Genomic DNA, 20,933 nt, shown 5'->3' on the forward strand with positions numbered 1-20,933 from the left:
ATTTACGGGGTCCATGCGCGTTCACGATGCACACAGCGCTCCCTCATTACGGAAACAACGGCCGCGACAACATATTTCAGCTCTAATCGGACCAGCCATTACTTTCGCGAATTAAAAATCTTGAAATAAATTCCGTAGCTAGCATCTCGATAATCTACTGGCGATTCTAAATACAAAAGAGAGTCTGTTTGCAGTCGAAAATGGAGATAATTGGCTTCTAGTTAAAGCTAAACGAACTCTGTCTCTTTTATTGTTATTTTTCCCTCCCAATTGTGTGTGTTAATTGTCCCTTAATAAGCTCTGAATATCCCAGATCGTGCCACCAATGGTCATCGTCATTTCTACTTCACGGATGGGTTCTCGGCGTTGTTTTTTTTTTTTAACGAACTAAAAAAATGAAGAAATAAGGAAACACGAAAGCAAGAATCGTAATGGACAACAGCGACAGAAAAATTGATAATTCATTTCCCTGTGCTTTGAACATACAGACGCCTCTCACGCTGGCGATAAAACGCGCCAGGTCCGGTACCGTTATATAGTGTCATGTATCGCCTTTTTATCGGAATACCATGTCTCTAGGGCGGTCGCGTTATTGGCGTGCAAAATTTAACGATGGCCAGCGTAGTCCTCGATTCCGCCCTATCGATCCGGACATTAACCGGAGGATCGACATTCACGGGCGTGTACAACGAGCACGGTTGTTTGTTCGTTTCGAAAGATGGGTCGTTGGTGTAGTAAACAGCGGCGGATGAAGCAGCCGATTTCAGCTGTACGTTCGTTGTTTTTCACACCTTCGATGTTATTTTATGAAAGCCATTCTCTGCCGGCTAACAGTGAGAGTTTAATTTAAATATTGCTACTAGTGACGTAGCCCTGAGTGACATGTCCATTTTTGGACATGTTGCTCTTGTAGATCAATATTTTCGAGTTTACATAAACGGCAGCTATTCTGTCCTTTATTTATTTGCGTGAACTATGAATCGCCGAAATTGCTAGGATAACCAGAAAGATCCTTTCGGTGACTGAAACGTTTAATACGCTTTGAATTGCTTATTTTTCGTCAAGTTTCTTTATATACTTTCGTTCAAGGATGAAGCCTGCTTTTTATGGAAAATCGTTTCATCAGGCAAGCTCGCTCGTCGTCGCGTTATTTCAAACGAATGCCTGCTCGTTAACGACGCCGGGGCAAGCCACGCCACGCGTTTACATTAATTGCTTGTCAGATAGCACGGACGCGAACTAGTAGATACAATTTATGGGATGAATAAAACTGGAATACGGTCGACAAGGCCGGCTGATAAACAACGTTATAAACAATCGGTACTCATTAAACACTCGAGTTTCCATTCCTGATCGATCCAGCGAATTTCGAACGTATCTGTATTAATAAACGAGCACGTGCTTTGACATACATTGAACGCGAGGTTTAAAATCCAATTTATACAATTTCGATTATAATTACTTAAGGCGCTGTCCAACTCTATTAAAAAGCAATTTACTCACTTTCCATGGCTTCCTGTTTATGGTTAATGGAACTGGGAAAAATTACAAATGTTTGTCATCGAGTTTACTAAATTACCAATTACAAAATAAGGGCAGTATAAAATGCAATTTCAAAGTCTGGGAACGAGTTAAAATTTTGTCTTAGAGAAAACGTTATCGAGTTAGGCAAAGTTAATTGCCGGACGTTATCGTTCTTCCGCCCGTGGTATCGACTTTATTACTTAGAATTATAGTCACACCTCTGGCCATTATTAAACATTAACGGACTGTCTGTACGAGCTCTTAAGCCGGTTTAAGGACTGCATTTACAGCACGTGATAAGACTTTCACAGTACGCGATGCTCGGAATAACAGATATTTTATAGAAGAGCTTCAACCAAGTTCGCAACGAAGCTTCGTATGTTATAAGCTTAAATTTTTCATTTTGTCTGTGTCGCTATACCTACTTGATATATATTGCACTATAGAATCGATATACGACGCAACATTTCATGCGTATTCAAAGCTAAACGAAGCTCTGGAAGTTATTGCAACGAGTACGCCAACGCTTTATTATAGGCAGACCATATCTACTTACGTGTTCGCTGAATCTTTGTAATTACCTGTTCATTATTTGTTCATACACCTTGATACAAATATTTTTCTCGTTAAATTCTTAAAATTTGCAGCAGTATGCGATATCACGGTATAGGACAAATAACAGTGAAATCGTTATTTTCACCCATTTACAAGCTAAACCAGCAAACATTGTATTCGAAGAACAGTCTAAGTTCGTCTAAGAAACAGTATAAGATTCCGCAAAGAAACAAAGACAAACGAGAAAAACACGAAGACGCGTCGCGAAGATATTATAACACGTTGGATCCAGGACACAAGGTTAGACGGACGGACTTTAACATCTAACCATTTGAATGCCAACTGGAACAGTTATGCACGAAGATAATCGATCATCTCGTCTGCACCACAACAAACGACAGCAGGCGAGCCGATGTCGCGAAAAGCGGCCAACGTCGAGGGCGCGAACCGGTTGGTTGACCGTTTATAGATTATCGATTCGGCCAGGGTGACGAACAAAAGCCACTTGCCGATGAATAGCTGAAACTTTGCCCGTTAAAATGCTTATTCGTGGTGCCCATCGTGGCAAGGCGCGGACCACGGATAATACGTACCCGAGACGAACGATAAGATCCAATTTCCAACAAGCTGTGAACGCTCAATTAAGATTCCTCAGCGGTTGATCCAAGGGGAATGTCGTAAACGGTGGCGATCGTCGAAGGGATTTAACTACTTGAAACGCTGAACATTTTATTCGAAGCTTTTACTTAGCTTTAGATAGCGTTTCATTCCTACTACAATTTTCGATAAAACATTTAGATAGCGAATTATTAAGCTTGGTTTTAAAAGTTTTAAACTTGGAACTTATCTAAGAAAAGATTGTTCCATCAGAATCCATGCATAGCTGGCTTTCCAGTTATATATAAACTCCCTATCGACCTAGTGAACTATAGGCTACCTTTTCGTTTTTTCCGTCTTCCGGGAGTTTACATTAGCGCGTTATTGCGCGGATATCGCGTAAGGTAGAGTGCCGCTAGATCACAGGAACGAACGAACGAACAAATGATTCTGTCGGTACGACAAGCTACGGTTGTGCAGCTCGTTGAAAATCGAGGTAACGAGTCGCACACACCGGTCTTTCTCTCTCCCTCCATTCGTCTCCGTACATGCTCTATTCCCCCGCTTCCATTCCGACCTCGTTTCTTGCTGCAACGTTGGCTGCTGTAACGCTTTTGGCTTAGTCGTCGGCCGGAAATGTGCAGACCAGTTCGACCCATCTAAGTATTGCACCGTTGCGCTATTAGAGGCTAGCCCGTATTGGAAGTATTCTGCGCCGCGAGACATGGGAAACTGGGCCATTGTGTACATACAATAATTGTACGTACGTTCTGTTCCTGAGCGATAATTTTTTCCCTTTTTCTTACAAGACTTCTTTTGAAAAGTGTTCACAGCGCTGGATGCAACTCTTAATTGGAAAGTTTCTGCGGAATTGGTATCAATAACGGTTTTCCTCGAAGCTATGAAAAATACGACAGGATATAGATTGGCTGGTAATAATAAAAAGAAAAAAAAACAAGAGATAAAGTATCGAAGAAATGTCCAAATGACTGTAGGATCAATGGTAATTTTTGGATGCAACGCGCAGGTTGTAATTTACCCTGGCAAACAATCTGCTGGGAGCAAGGCGCGTCAGCGCAACAGCGAAATTGGTTGAAGCTGAATCTTAATTACTTTGCGACTAAATCGTTTCCCGGGCTGAAAACATGCTCGCAACAATCGGTCAGATTTTCGACCGTTGTCTCTACCTCTGTGGCTCGAAATTTCTTCGTTACCACGAAACTACTCCAATTTATTCTTTGAAAATATTATCGTTAAAGCGATCGATCGATTTCCTATATTAATATCCATTTGAGTTTCCATGATAATTCGAAGAAAAGCGGTATACCGACCAGAAGGTGGTGGACAGAGAAGAATAGCAGAAACAGAGTGATATAGGAAAGCAGAGTATTATACGCAATAAAGGGGAAACAAGAGAGCAACGTCAGACACACTTAACGTCGGAACTTTTTGCCAACGGCAGAGCCCATCCTTCTCCTTACTGGCACAGAGACGAGAAGAATGAAAGGGCAAGAAGGGACAGCGATAAATCCACAAGCGGGGTTTTAAAACGTTCGCGGGACGCCTGTAAAACAGACACTGTGGCCCCACAGCGAAACGAAGCTGGACCGGGTAAGAATTATTTCTGCCTCTTGGTTAAATTATTCCATACATCCTTCATCTTCCAAATGGAAACGAGAACCTCCGCAAAACGAATTTTTTACTTTTATTTCCACCAACAAGAGAAAAAATAGCAAGAAATACAACGCTTTATTCCATCGAATTTATATCATTTTCACGAAGAATTAAAGAAAATATCATTCGTATCGATTTACATATTTGGCGATTGTCGCCATGCTTTCGAGGTAGACAACCAAAGAAACCATACTGGTAGTCTAGTATAATTCACATGGAACGGGCGCATAATTGAAAGAATAAAGAGCGTTGTTGGAGTTAACGGATATCAATGGTGGAAATGGCCTGGAGCGAGCGCACGTCCGCGTAACGTCCAACGATCCTTTATGCACGCCAGAATTATCCGGCGGGCTTGATTGAAAAATCAGCGCCGCGAGTCGCTTTTGCGCGAATAATTTCGCATTTGCTCACGCACTAGCCTGGCTCTTGTCCCTGCGGAGGGCTCTCGAGTACAGCGTTAATTCGCGGAACAATGACCACGTACCGCAAACAAAACAGCTGCCCGCTAATGTATCACGCTCGATTCGCGATGCCGGTACTTTGTAATTCCTGCGTTTGTTTTTCTCTGAACTCCAGCCTGAATAGAGGATTCGATTTACGGCAAATTAACGGCTGTTCATTGTGCGTGGGGATCGCGCGTGCTATCTATAGAGATACGTTGTAGAAATTTATTCAATTCCGCAAGCCCGCCGAATAATTGTTATTTCGATAAAGCGAGATTCCAAAGGAAAAAAGAGCGCCGGTGGTTAAAGTAGAATTTGCACCGTTATGGAAGGGAGTTTATGGGCCGCTCTGCCCTTTGGAAATTTTGCGATGCTCGATTTCGGAGCTCGAATTTCGGTGTTGGGAGATGAACTAACAAAGAACGCTGCAGGCTGCGATTACCTACAGAGTTTTCGAACAACTTTCGCAACCTACTGTGAATTTCTGAAATAAATGTAAAATAATGTATGAGACTAATTGACTACAATGAAAGAGAATAATTGATTGAGTGTAACAGATGGATATGATATTAACAAATGTGTGAAGTAAAAGCTTCTTCGGGAATTAGAGTACCGAGTAATGGAACAGCGATGTAATACGGTTGGAAAAATTGTTTGTTTTTCAGAAGTTTAATTAGTTCAGATGATCGATAGCTTGGTTTTAAAACTCGATTCCAATATGAATTTACTTTCGATTGCGCAAAGATTTTGCTCGCGGCTGGGTCACGAGAAAAAAAGCGATTATTTAAATCGATGTTGCTCGATGGCTAAGACAGCGGCAGCAACAACAAAGACAAGCCTTCGGATCTGCCCGAGGCGTCGCGAAAGTGGAAGCTCAGACTCTCTAATCGCCTTTCAAAGTACAGAGATGAAATCTCGATCGATGGATTAAGTGGAATCGACGCCTCAGGCGTTCAGCGGCAAAGAAAAATCGGAAAAGAAGAGGAAGCATTTTTCAACGTGAATGAAATGCAAAATACTCAACGAATTATATTCCCTATTGTCATTCACGAGGCAGTGGCTTCTATTCAGAATAAAAATTCCGCCGATATGAAACCTGACTGTACTTGGCACACTTAGCGAATCGTATTTTCGAAAACATCTTGCGACGAAAGCCTGCAGAATATCGAATGGCTCTTTTTCCTCGAGTTTCAGGCGATGTAGGTTTCATTTTAAACTTTTCCCGAGTTTAAGGACCTTGTTGAAACATTGGAAAGATATCTTGTAACTTTTGATTACTCGTACGCGTAACGATCTTTACGCCGACGAGAAATAATCTTTTGCGATTGAATAATAAAAGTAGGGTCAAAAATAGCCAAAGGGAAATGGCTAGGTAAACCAAAAACAATTGAAAATGAGATGGCGTCACCATGGGCTAGTTACGAAAGCCCCGGCAGCTACTTAACGTTACAGCTACTCTCAGCTTAGCGTTACGCTGCAAGCAAAATAGCTTTTTGCCAAGTTTCCTTACGAGACTCATAGTGGCGTGGTTGGGATACGTCCAGCTTGCTACGATCATCGCTGCGCGCTTCGTTGAACATTAAACACACGACGCAATCCTGTGGAGTTCCTTCGGCAATTTGGGTTAAATAATGTAACAAAATTGGTAAACTTGATTACTGGAACTCAGCGCGTAGATGGATCCCTGATGTTATGTTAATAAATAACGACGCATTGAGAAATAGAAAGAAAAACTGTTACAAAGAGACATGGTTAGTTTCTTTTATCTCTTGGTACTTCTTTTATCTATATAGCGATAAAAACAAAGAAAGAAATTGGAAAAAGAATCTCGCAATTTCTTTTCTATTTCACGATTGCCCCCGAGAGGAAAACCTCTGCAATTTCCTCGGTCAAATCGAAAATTCGATGAACAATTTCCACAAGACTTTTTTATTGTTCTTTGACCGAATGTTAGTGAAGCGTAACAAAGAGAAATCATCTTCCGGTGGACTTTCAGTTAGCAATTAAGAGAAATTACAAGCTGATAAACAGGGTAAGTGGTAATAAAGTAGTTTTCCCAAGAATTCCGCATCTTGGGACGGTGGTCACGTCCCTTCGGTGAGTCCGTGGGTAAAGGACGAATCCGAATGCGGTGCAACGGGTTACACTAGTCCCGAGAGATCGGGCATTAAGTAGCTATGGCTAGCAGGCGAACGAACTACGGCCTTGTCGCCTTGTTTCCCCATCTCCCAACGGGCCCATGCAAGATTAATCGGTGGTCGTTTAAGCTAATTCGTGGCTGACCAGCCGGCAGTTTTTTCGTTTATTTCAACTTGCTTTGGGCGACACCTAACGGAATGTAGAATTTATCGTTAACAGCGATATTTACCAGCAAATTATGTAATCTGAAGGAAAATAGGCATTTCCGTTGCAAGAATCGTAATGAAATTTCGCGTGAGTTCGATTCGAGAACAGAGTGAATCATGCCGATCACAGGAAGTATCGATCTTCACCGAGCGTCCTTCCAAGGCGACGAACGGTGGTGCAGTAATAAGAGACGATAATAGTCATTGTTATTTCATTAGAGGAGAGAGTAACGAGTACGGCAGGCGGATTTTATTGTCTTCCTTTTAAGCCACGGCACGTTTTACGAGATTAACGAGAAAGAGCATCGTCGCCGGCAGTAACCGAGCTATTGTTGAATCACGCCGCAGCCCTTACAGCTTAGAGCATCGCTATGCCCTCACGCGTACCGCCAATTATTGCGTCGTTAAACCCTTTGTTAACGATTCGAACCTCTCTCGTCCTTCGATCGCTTGTTCCGTCGGAATTTTGTGCAGTTTTCGATCCATTACCATACAATTAGTGACGCAAAATCATTCTCGATTTTAAGATAATCTTAATAGTAATATAGAATTTAAATCGCTTGCAATTTATTCACTTTCGTAAAGTAGCGTAGCGAGTTGTGACGACCGCCGTGGACAATGTCAAAGCCAATGCGTATTGCGGTAAAAAATTGATTAAATATCGTAGGAAGATTCTCAAATCTTGAACATCAGAAAATATAAAATATTTCCACACGATTGTACGTTATTTACGACTCACACCGAACGAAGGGACAATCCTGGTATCGTTCGTAGTGCCTGGTTCACGCAACGAGTACTCTACAGCCACAAGACTCGTAAAACCGACGAACGTGCTGGTGTAGAAAACGCGACACGGTCGGGAAACGCGTTAATCGCAACAGTCGAGATCAAGACTTTCCCGGAGGAAACGTTTCGGTACGCGATTTAACGCCGCCGCAATTATTTTCGTCGTGGTCGCGGTAAGCCTGCGTATAAACCAACAGCTGCGGCGTTCGCTGGGGATCAAGGCCGAAACAGAGGGGAAAACTGGATAGAAAACGGCGAGAATGGACAAAGACAGGAACGGGAAGCGGCCGAGGCGGCGGAAAGAGAAAGAAGGCCCGTGCAAAGAATTCCTTCGCGACCTTTTTTCACAGCGTCCACCATTTCCGGCTTGTCCCGCGGCGATTTCATTCGACCATTCGCCGGTCTACCTGGCCCGCTGGAAAGTCTTTTTTAATGACTGTTCCCGGCTCGAGAGAACTCCTAAGACTCGAACCGAGTAGGAACCATTACGGTCAGGAATATAATCTTTTTTCCTGCAAATTTTCTCCGTTCGCGCGCTACGCTACCCTGGTCGACGCCTTATGCCCTCCTTCTTCCATCCCTTTCCACGCGACCTAGCCGTAATTCAAAAAGTTTGGTTGGATTAAAAATGTGACCAAACTCGAGCGGCACTCCAGGTCTTTGTCTCTTCCTTCCCCAGTGCTTTTCATACAGAGTGACACAAAAGTAATGCAACCCTAAGTTTCAAAGATAAAAAGAGAAAGTATAATATAAAGAACGGTAGAAAAATTTTGTGGAGCGCAGTGTTCCTTTAACGCTTGAAGTAAACTATGTCGCAGGTCAAACATTTTATTACTCTTGGCTGAAAAACAAGCGATAGAAACAAATTTGACTAGAGAAACGCGCGCGTCAACGATTCACCAGAATCTAACTTTCCAGTGGGATAAGAATTCCTTTTCGGGTACGCATAACCGGCTGGGAAAGGAAGAGAACGGCCGGAACGACGTAATAAATCGTCGAGTGGTTGCTCTGAAGAAGAGCTCCTAGCAAGGAGATTGCGCGCCCGAGGCGTGCAGATATCGCGATGAGCTTCGTGTAATCATAAAACTCGTCGAAGGCGACGCGCGCGCTGTTACGTGCTGCGATACGTTGTAAAGGACGCTTCGTTAACGAAGAACGACGAAGAGATTAAAGTCAACGAAGGAAAATAGTACACGCTTTGAAAAAGCAAAGTAGCTTGCTTAATCTGTGTATATCTGTGTATATTATAATGTGTTGAAGTAATTATTTCAAGAAAAACTCCACACCTTTTCTTTTGTATATCCGTGACCTGGAGACCGCTGTTACGAAGAGAATAGAATTTAGTGAAAAGAATCCAAAATAAGGAGAGGACCATATTATTGTGCCCTTGAATATAAGTTTTGTTTTGGATTACAAGATCTAGAAACAAAAGAGCTATAAGTATATTTCTATTGCTGTTTCTTGTAGCTTTCAGCTAGAGCTACACACCAAGGTTAACTTTTTGGTAATGTCCTTTGTTATAAATATATGAACGTGCTCTCTATCGTTCTTCCTATTGTATTCTAACACTGAAAGAGTGAGGATCTGGATTAGCATACACTACATCTATACTTATACTTATTTCAATATATTTTTTTATTACAAATTCATCCACTCGTTCCGCCATCAGTCAACCACAACATAATGCAAGGATAGAAGGTCGTTCTATATCGTGGTTGTATTTTTTAAACTTTTTCTTTCTCAAATTTATATAATTTGAGATATTTAGAATGCAATTATTTGAAGATTTCTATTTCGATAACGGAACGACTCGTGACGACGTATCGCGTCTCTTACACGCAAGCAATAACCATTCATCGACTGTTATAAAATCAATAAGCTGGCATCGTTGGTCGCGTGTTTAGCCTTTATCCTATTTAAAAATGTTGTTACATGTGACAGCTCGACGAAGCCTGAACTTTCAAGGCTATTATACGATCGGTTATATTATAACAGATACGGCAAGCTTGACATTTAAGTTCTTCAACTTGAATAATTGCTGTGGCTTGCTGAATCAATTATGCTGTTGAAGAATATATTTAACTATTGTTACGCGTGGAAAATCACGAATAGATATTTTGCTCCTTTCTCGAAGAAGCACCAAAACTTCGCAAACTGGATTAGTGGCGGTTAAGTCGCGGAAATTAACTGCTATTAGTAACGGAGAACGGGAAACTGAACGATTCCGCAAGAACTTTAGAATGTATAGTTCTTGGGCCAAGAATGCCAGCCAGCTATAAATTTCGATCTGATATTAATTCTCAGGAAGAAGACTTTTGGAGCGTCGTTTATTTGAGGTAACCTCTATGTAGAATATAGTAAATGTGGTTGAAGAAAGCAAACAGAAATGGTGGTGACACATATAGTTGAACAGATAACACATTTCATTCTCTTCCTTACGAGAATTACGAACAAAGAGAAAGAAACGTAGCTCAAATGAAAATTTTGATCGAACACTCGTACCAATTTTAGCTACGCAGCAAACGCATCGAAATACGTGATTCACCCTCAAACCATCGATAAATCAGTTTTCGAGTGGAGTAACGTGAGCAATCCTTGCGTCAACCCGTTAATCTTTCGGTAGTGATAAATCATCGTGCACCTCCACGCTGCTTACGATCAATTTCTGGCGACGCTCAAGTTGCGCTTATTATTTTCCAGTTAGCTCGTGTAACGTGCCCCAGAAACGACAACAACTTCTTCGTCATGATCAAGCCGCCACTTTCACGTAAGCCGGTCCTTCTGCAATATCAGACTCTTGTAGGTCGCGTAATCCCTTTAGTATGCGCACCGTTTCATGTTGTCGACGCGATAAGTATACTCTCATAGTTTGGCTCTTTTAATACGTGTATACACGTTTCATTTATCGCGAACAAGTTTTCTAAGGTATATCAATATCACCGATTTATTCTAGTAACCCAGAAAGTATAAAAACGAAGGAAAAAGTAATCGGTTAATTAGATCCATAAAATTTTGCCGAGGATTCGCAAGTTCAGCAAGACCAATACCTCGTAAAACACGATTCTCTCTGAAATATATAAAAAATGTAGAACGCGAGAGGAAAGGCTAATCGAGCTTAATAGTTCGTGCCACGAAACCGTATATTCTTTAGAAAGATAAGTTCAGAGGTTTGACGTGTAAGCTGACTTCTAAAGCACTTTGGTGGTGGAAAGACAACAACGTCAACGTCTCGGAATACCTTAATCTGTCGATAATTCCGTGTCAAACCGAATATCGCTAGCTAAAGAAGTTTGTCTAGCAGCGACACGTCCACTCTTTTCTCTCGCGGATTTACGAGGTTGAAACCTTCGGGCGCATTATTCCTCGGGTTTTTTGCGTTGATTGTGATTAATGGTCGATCGAATTCTTTTGGAAAGAGAATGCTTCTCGCCTGCATCTTATACATATAATCAGATTATTTCTGCGCCTTAATAAATTATAATAGAAAAAGCACTCTGGAAACTATCGATTTTCGGTTTTGCATCGCACACCCTTTAAACAACTTCCTTAAATAAACGAATCGTGCGCATTTGAAAAGTAGGCTAGCTGTTCCTGCCATTTGCCGGTTCGCGCAGTTAGGTGTTCGACCAATTTAAATATTTATCTGTCCGATACTCTTTTCACGCTTTCAGCTACGACCGGTTCTCCTAGTGAAATCCATTACAGACTATTCACCTCCAATTCTGCAGCTGACAGCTCCATCAAGCCTCGTTGGATGATTGGCCCATGGAGAGTCTTGCTCGGCAAGAGAAGCATCTCGACTGGAATTCACACGATTTACAATGCCTTTCAATTATTCCTTAGATACACATGCCTGTAACTCTATAATTGACATTTTCTTGTATACTTCGTTGTTTCCAAAAAATTATTTATTGCACCGACATAATGTCTTTTCTTATCCATCATGTTTTTTACCGTAGTTTTGCATTCCTATAGCTCGGCTTAACAAAATATATTCCTGAATCACAATGCCAGTAATACAAGAAATCAAGGCGAGAGTTTATCGCGAAACGTCACCAGTTAATATCATAATGGGTGGTCGAGGAATTAGGCAACGTACCTAGGAAGACTCTCGGCTGCAGACGATAATAACTTCCTGAATTTTCCGCCCATTGTCGGGAAATGTTGCAACTTGTTCGATAACTATTCCGGCTTTTGCAGTAAACGCGACCCAACCTCTTTAACAGCGTCTCTTGCAATCTCAAGTTTCGTTACACAATACAAACGAGAACTGCTTTTGATATCAGAACGAAAAATTATCTATCATCGGACGTTTTAGTTCTTTTTTTGATAATTGGCAAAATTATTGACGATGTAATAGGATATTGATCGCCAGGCGTGGAGAATTAAATAAAGTATGATGCTTCCAAGGAACGTATAAACGGAAATCTTTCGCTATTTCACGTTCAGGTGAGATATAACGCTGACAAGAAACGAAATGTGGGCGGAGGGCGAAACGTTCGCTGCATTGGCATCCATAAATCATCATGCTGGCATGTTTAATGCATGTTTTTCAATTGTTTCAGAGGTCACGTATTCGCGCGGCTATTCCTTCGACGCGATCGATTTACGGTTGCCACTGTATTGTTCGAATTGCGGACATCGTTATCGGGTTTGATGCTTTTCCGGTATCCTTTTGATCTGCGTACGAGGAAGCACGTGAGCTTCCAAAAAATGCTGCACAGGTCGAATGAAATTTATGATACTGCGATGAACGGTGAATGTTCTCCAGTATTTCATAATCTAGAAGACTGGTCATCGATCATCCATCAAGAGTTCTCTTGTGTTTGTCATTTGAAACCGAGTTAAAAGCGTTTGATATTCATGATTAAAATGCAAAAATATATGTTAATCTCACGTTAAAATCTGCTAACATAAGAAAAGTTTATCTTCTACATTTTCCTACTATTTTTCTTTCGTATTTGTACTCGACAGGGGAAATATGAGAAATTATTCCGCGAATATAACGAAACTTTAGGACGTTTCATATTTTGCAAGTGAAGTTTTCTCCGCGTACCATGCACATTCGTTAACTGTGTCTGACCAGCATCGATCCAATTCTATTTACAGCGCTCGGCATTTTAATATTGTATCGCTTCGTCGCATTAATCTCTGTTTTATTTATTTAGACGTTATCGAGCAAGTTTTGTAAGATAAATTCATTCATGATGAAAATACTCATAACTCATCCTGATCTTTTTAAAATGTTAGCCTCAACTTGTACAATATTTCTCCCTTTTCAATCGTAGTAACGTACAAACTTCAACTGAAATATTAATTTTCATTGCCGAAATTCCGGCAATGAACCCTGATAAGAAGCACTACGGTTGGCTGCTTTCTTTAAATTTTCCAGCCACATTGGCGAAAACAGGAGACAAAAATTCCGCGAAGTTTACCCTCGGCAAATCTATTATCCGGATGATCCGATATATAGCGACGCGCAACAGGATTCCCGCCTAGCCCCAACACTTTGCCCAGCAACGTCAAAAGGAGCAACGTTATTCCTTTGGAACGAGTTCTCCCCGTCGAAATTGAAAAGTCCTACCACAACTTCGACTCGCGGAGGCACATGTTTTCTTTGCCTCTCTTGCTTCGATGTTATTCCCTGAATTCCATCCGATCGTGATCCCTAAAATACCGTTACGTTTCCTCTCTATTTCTGACCGCGAGACGAACACCGGAAACGTGCTATCACATCTTCAGGGTGAGCAAGAAGAAAAGGATATGACAGATAATATTTTCGCAAAGCTTTTTAGTCGTAAAACAGATGCCATAAATCGTTCCATTGCCTACCATAAATACCACAATATACTACACACGGCATATCAAAATATATAGAAAGACAAGCTTCGTGCTTACAATTCCTGAGGAATCAAAGAGTAAGACCTCAATTACTGCTTTTTGGATAATGCAGTTTACGTTGAAATTACATTCTAGAAATATTTTTTCATAAAGGCAACCACACGCTCCCTAGATCCTAACCTTTCCAACCTGCCAAGCATTTACGCGATGCAGGCTGAAGTGGACCTATTTTTCTTAGGTCAGCACAACGCGTGGCGTGCAACCGGCGTGTAACGTGCCAAAAAATGCAAAGCTCAACGACGCTACGCGGTTAGAGCGCAAAGTGGTAAGACGTCGTCTGCCTCTGTTAGTGTCGTTTCTCTCTTTGTTCCTCTAATTTCCTACACTGGCAGATAAATGAAGGCTGAATTAGTGCTCTGCTAAATAGTAGCGTTGGTTCGTGTACCTTCAAAAGCCGCACGCGTACAAGAGTTAGCGCTTTAATTAAATTTCATAATTAGTTGTGGCGTGTAAGACCGTTTACGAGGTTGACCACGCCTTCATCTTTACACTCATCAGCCGTCATGCACCTCGATGATTGCATCTATAAAATCCGCATGCCGACCAATTTTATCATTCGATTACTGAGACTCGCAGTTCTTTCTAACCAAAGGATATCGTATGAATTATGATCGACCAGTCTACTTGACGATGCCAAAAATTATATACTCGATTACACAGTATTCAATTAAATCTTTCTTACTAACTTAAAGAATCTTTCCTATATTTAAATTCCAATACACCAAAGTATTCTGTATTTCGAAGGATTTATACAATTCTTTATTATACATGACCAAAGAATCGATTGAACAGCTGTAGAATCCTTAGCAAGAATCGAGCAATCGTTTCCCGGGCGAACGCCAGAAGGAAACGCGAAACGTTGCTGTGAATTAGCATAACAAGATTCTACGGTGTACGTAATGCGGCAACGCCACGGACTTGCCACAGATTTGCATGGTCCATTTAAATACAATTTCTCTTCCTCGATCAAGAAATTACGTGAATACGCGAGCGCAACCTTCCCCTTTGGATGTGTTGCGCGCCGCAACGTCGAGGCGGATTAAAGGGGCTTGCATTAAAGCCGCCTTCCAAAGAAAAACTCAACGATTCTCCATCGTTCCCTCCGCTTTACGTGCCCTCTCTCTTTCTCCCTTGTCTTGTATCTCGCGTGCCATGCTAATTAATTCTGCTTGTATATTAATCGTACTATCTGGACTATCGCGCAACATCCTGTTGCCTTTCCCCTCTCTCTGCCGTGAACATGACGGACATTAGGTTAGTCAACCCTATATCCCTTTCTGTTTTCATAACAGAACCAATTTACATAAGATTAAAAATTGATCGAGCAGCCTTTCGTCACAAGAAGAGATTTTAATTAACAACGGAATTAACCTTGTCGCGATTATCTGTTGTCGCAAGATTGAGTCATATCGAAGGAAAACTTTAAGTATTTCTATTGAATAATAGTTAGAAATTGCATTAAATTTTATAAAACGTGTTATAGGAGATAACGAAGCGTGGTACGCAAACTCTGAACTAGTGAACGAAATTATACAAATAAAAATTATAGCTCTGATAACGTATAAATGTGGCCGTACATTTTTAAGTAGTATAGGACCGTGTATACTCAGACGCCCTAGTCAAAAGCTCTTCCAACAATTTCACACGCAATTACGTATCTCTCGTTGGAAAATTGCATTCTGCCTCGCCGACTATATTGATTACCGAATCTCTGAGGCTTCTTGGAATCAAAGAAAGCCAACGGATCCCTGAAATTTCCGGTGGCCAGTGTTGTTCATAGTGAAAAGTAAACGGCGCTGTTTCCCTGGTAAGGAATCCAACGTCAGGATGGCAAAGGCACTTCGCTGTGAAAGGTTCGCGTCGTTTTTCACTCCAGTAGCCGGTAAGCGATAAGCGAAGCTGGGAGAAACGCCGTGGAAGATAGAAACCGCCTGGCGAATCCTACGAAACAAATGCCCGGAACGTGTTGGCTTCCACGTGTGTATATATACATAGATACACACCGGACCAGCGCGTTTTCGGCCAGTTGAAGCGATCTGCAAACACGTATCGTACCGAGGATTACGTGTAAGTATCGTGAACGGTAAAAATAAGCGGGTAGGAGCGGAATTGAACAGAATAGTTTCGGCATGGCGCAACCTCGACGGGCCAGCGTTTGCGCATTGGCGCGCGCGCGCCCTCGTGAATCGACTAACCGGCGAGATTGTCGGTCCACCATTTCAACGGAGATGCAAATGCACTCCTACATTTGTTTTTCAACGAGTTCGGAGACGCTTAGCTAGCGATTTACAGAAGGTACCGAGGCGAAGAATAGATGGATGCTGGGAATAAAACTGACCGTACCTACTGGATTTTATAATAGTCGATATACGTAGTTTGTTCTAGGTTGCTTTTAATTAAGAACTTCGTATAAAAGCTATGAAATAAACTGAAATTGACAGAGGACACGAGCTGTGCCGAAAATTGAAAAGAAACTTGCGTTATTAAATTTTGAAGATATGGAAAATTGTGTTAGTTACGTATTGAGATGAAAACTGATAACTGTACGCGTAATAATTCTGTAACAATTCGGTGTATTAACAATCGAGTTATTGGTGAAATACAAAAAATCAGTGGCATGAGGGTTTCGAGCACGAGCAAGATAAGGGGATGAATTGCAATGATAGAGGGGGGGGGGTAGGGTGATCAGGTGAATTCCACGGTTGCAAAACGATTTATGAGAAGCGAACACCCGGCTGTAAAATAACACTTCCCATTCAAATCGGCAAATTAATGGTCGTTTTCATGGATTCTTTGTTTGCACTGGCCAGACAATGGCTCGCTGCAGGGTTATTATTCTGAAATACTACTATTATATTCAACCGAGTTGAAGCAGAACCCCTGGAACGTACGCGGCCAGCTCTCGTTGATAACTTTTTCCCCATGAACACCACGGGAGCTGAATTATAAACAGAAGATTTGCTCGCGGATTATTCGACTGATCCTTTTCTAATAACATATCGTTGCGTTATTTTAATGAAATACTTTTAAATGCGAATAATCGAAAAGTTGACACGACATTTCAATATTCCAGAGGTTATAAATGAAGTTTCAGACATTTGATTGACGCGTAACCTGTTACTTTTACCGTTTCATTTATCGATTAACTGGTAAAAGTTCAAACTCCTAGAAGCTTAAAAAGTTTATCAGAAATGTCGGAGACTCAACTCTATTCCAGTATTAATTTATTCTTTGTCTCTGTCGCTTCGAGATTTATTTCCGGTTACATTTTTCCCCGAATAAGCATCGTAGAACCAAATGAAAAAGTTAAAGGTAGAAGTGACTGATTGATTATCTCTGATATAATAGTACATCGCAATGATATTCGTTTACATGCATCAAACAAACGCATATTCATTTCCTAATCGAACACTAATATCCTCGCGAAGGCAAAGAAACTTTTCCCGCTTTTCGTGTTTCTCTTTTTATCCTATCCTGTCTTTTCTGTATCGAAATTAATCCATGTCACTCACCTAGACGCATGAAAATCCTTTGACAACGACAGGGCATCGATGAAAGGCCGTTGAAGAATCGGCGCATATTTCTGCCGTTCGAAAAGGTCCCGTCGCAGTCGTCGAGCACAAAGAGCCGTGCCGTTAGAAATGAAAACGCGAAAAATGGGAGAAAAGGGACGCGCAAATCTGAACATGCCTAGACTAGTCCCCGATTTTTCCATAATAACGATCTACAGACACAACCAGAATTTCAAATATTCCGAACAAAATGTTCAAAGCGAATTATTCTGGTAGTAAATTACACCGTTGGATGCTCGAGCGACCGTCCGAAATCACTCGTAAAAAAGGAGCTAGGGAACTGTTCTCGAATGAATTTCTGCGGAAGGTAAATATATGAACCATACATTCATTCTATTTCCATTCATTTTATTCGGAGTTCCGTGCGTGTCTCGATGAAGTGGTAAAGGCATACATCTGCGCGGCACAAAGAAATCTGTAAACCCTAACCGGAAGCGGACATGGATACTCGAAGGAAGGATACTTCGATCCATCGTGAACCAATGAAAGATGTCTCGATTAGATTGACGATAAAATCGCGAAATTTTGGATAGTAGCAGATCCGAAGGATGATAAACCAAGCAAAATATTTTCTTCAAAGAAATATCTTTGATACAAGCTAACTCTTTCATCGCGCTACATATTTGGCTGTGCTTAAGATATTTGTAGCGCGACAATATATCTTGAAAGTAGAGCATGTCGAGACTCAGAAGTCATATTCTCTTAGGAAAAGATTTGTTGGTTGTATATATTTTATAATATACTTTATAATGAACAATTCAGAAATGGACATAACGGTAACTTCATATTATAATATTTACAATATACTTCACGTTACTTTTATTTGAAAACGGCTAAAAGAGTGTTATGTTTTACACAACATGCTAGTTTTTTAACAAGATTGTAATTTTTTCTGTAATTCATCAAAAAGTCATTTTCGCAGCGGCTTACTATAGGAATTACGTGTTAAAAATCCCAACTTTGAAGGTGAATATATCTACTTCGATAATGACAGACTCTCCAAAAATTGAATCACATATAGATAATATACTAAATGACGTATCTTCAATATCTCAAAGAAAGTGTAAGAAAATTAATCTATGCTACAACTGCCTTAACTAATATACGAGCTAAGGTATGCTCAAAATACATTCTTTCGTATTATGCGACTTAATGTACAATAGTACCGCAGGAAGTAAATGTAATAACAAACAAATTCAATTAACTTTACCTGAATTATAAGCAAATTATAAATATAAAGTACACGAACGGCCACGAAAGTATTAATAACAGATCTCGTACCGATATTCAAAGTGATTTGAAAGAATTGTGTATCTTACCTTGAACCGGTGCGTAAATGTTTAGGTACAGGCAATCCTCGCTCTGGTTCTTTAGGTAGGGCAGCAGCCTCCTCAAGTACTCGACTCTACCTTTCGGCATTTTGTCGGTAAGCTCGGGCAGCCGTTGCGGGCAAACAGGCCCGAATTTATCGGCCACCTTAACGCCGTGCCAAAGCGCACTGCTGACAGGGGGCATAAAACGCAACGAGCCGATCGGCGGCGACGCGTACGGAACGCCACGGTACACCTCGACGCCCTCGAGGTGCCGATCGAGGGTCACGATAACGCCCGATAGTTCCCCATACTTTGTCCTGACGATCCTCGAGCTGAGCTCGGCGCTGGCGGTCGCCAGGATTAGGCCGAGCAGCGCCAGGATCGACGACGTCATCTTCGTTCGCGCCCTTGAAACCCCGTCTCCACGCCTGCTCCCTTTCGCGATCACTCGAGCTCGACCAACGATTTCATTTCCCCCTAGAACTTCTACCCGCCCCCGGAGGCTGGAACGCGCGCGATCGTGCCCACCTCGTCGCCACGAGGACCAGGTGCGCGTCCAGGATGCATCAGTAGGCGATCGGCGTCGAAACGAATTCCACAATGTTCGAAACGTACAACCCAAAGGGTTCGTTTATTCTTTACGACGTTTAATTGCTCCTCGAAGTACATTCATCTCATTCTTAGGCTTTCAGAGTTACCATTAGATGTTATTATCACTGGAAGATGAACGAGTTTGTCAATTCAAACCGAGTCTCTTTTCACGTTCAACGTTGTTTGTCTATCCTTCTGGGAAAACCTGCTGACGACCTTTCATGAGCAGTCAACACACGACCAAAGACATCCCCGAGTCAGCGTTATGAAAGGTAAATACGGCGAGTTCGCGCAGCACACTTTTTTTTCGTCTATTATGCCTGACACGATTTTTTCGATGGTATCTCGAAAATGGTGTCCTAATTGCGTCGACACGACAACACAACTGGATTAAACTTCGAGAAGGGTAGTTCGTCGTTTCAGAGCAATGGCCCAGATCATTTTAAAAATATCGTGAGAGTTACAAAAAGACGATCTCGTTCTTGATAGCATGCTTGATATGGCGGTACAAATAAAAAGCGCTCGCCCTAATGATGCCCAAGAGAAAGCCACGGCTCCGATGTTTACCGGTTCGCTTCATTCTTATGACCTAGCTCGCCAGAGCGAATAGAGGAAGCAAGGCACCGGATGCCGTCGAATTACGTCCACCGTTTTACTGCTCTTCTCTATTCTCTTTCTCTTTCCTTTCCTTTGGACGGACTGCAGCTTCTCAAATTTTCTTCTTCCGCTTTTACGCGGACATCCCCTCTCTGTTTCTCGTATATATTTGTCTTTCACGGAATTGTGCAAAAAGCATTTGGCTATAACTTGGTATAGAATAAAACGTTATTGTTCTAGAAGATCACTATCTAATATGGACATTTCATAATCCGAGCAGCTTCAGTGAACCACCATCCAAAGACACGAACTTCGATCGATCACTAACGGTTGACGAAAATTTCACACCGAATCACTGTCAAACGACGTGTCGTTCCATTGCGTCCTAACCAACAGACTGCCTCGTTCAGACAACTTGCGTCTACATGCACTGTTCACCCCTGCGATCACCTGGTTCACGTCCCTCTTACGCCGTATTAGACCAGTTCAGAGGCATTTATTTAGTGGTAACAGATCGCGTCCCTTGTTTTTAACGAGCAACGATAGATAATGTAAATCGTACGAATGCACGCAGTCCCTTCGATTCGGCCGGAATTTGCCTCGGAATGACACACGCGACGACACTGGACCGAGAACACTCTCTTCACGCACTTCACACTTTCTGGAGTCATGTGGTGATTCCTTCGTCACGTGGTGGCCGCGTAACGCGATCCAATCCACAGATAGATCGCGAGGATCATGCATTAGAAGGAAAAGGACGCGAGACGCGGACGCGAACTCCGCTGGACCAGAGGAGCCGATCTTTCCGTTACTTGATCCTCGGACAGACTGGCGTCAGGCGATGTTGCTCGCACGGAGCTGCGCATGCCCCGCGCATACGCTGCCCACACCGCTCGCGACATGGGCGGAAGTCCGCGGACACGTCGATATAGCAGATGACATTGATATCGACTTGAGAAATTTGGTTCGTGTCTCAATTTCGCGAGTATGAATTTTGGTACTTTCACAACAAACCGACTTAACCTATCGCGTCCG

The 20,933-nt window shown here is 41.9% G+C and overlaps 1 protein-coding gene across 1 annotated transcript in view; it reads right to left on the bottom strand.

Annotated features, from left to right (window-relative positions):
- Positions 1-20,732, bottom strand: part of LOC126865622 (neuroligin-4, X-linked) — a 225,157-nt gene extending 204,425 nt beyond the window's left edge. The window contains exon 1 of the mRNA XM_050618368.1: positions 18,717-20,732. Within this exon, the coding sequence (XP_050474325.1) occupies positions 18,717-19,104 (388 nt within the window). The 5' untranslated portion in view covers positions 19,105-20,732. The remainder of the gene's footprint in view (positions 1-18,716) is intronic.
- Positions 20,733-20,933: the final 201 nt, after the last annotated feature.

Source organism: Bombus huntii, chromosome 5, assembly GCF_024542735.1.
Source record: "Bombus huntii isolate Logan2020A chromosome 5, iyBomHunt1.1, whole genome shotgun sequence".
In the NCBI taxonomy this organism is placed as follows: Eukaryota; Metazoa; Arthropoda; class Insecta; order Hymenoptera; family Apidae; genus Bombus; species Bombus huntii.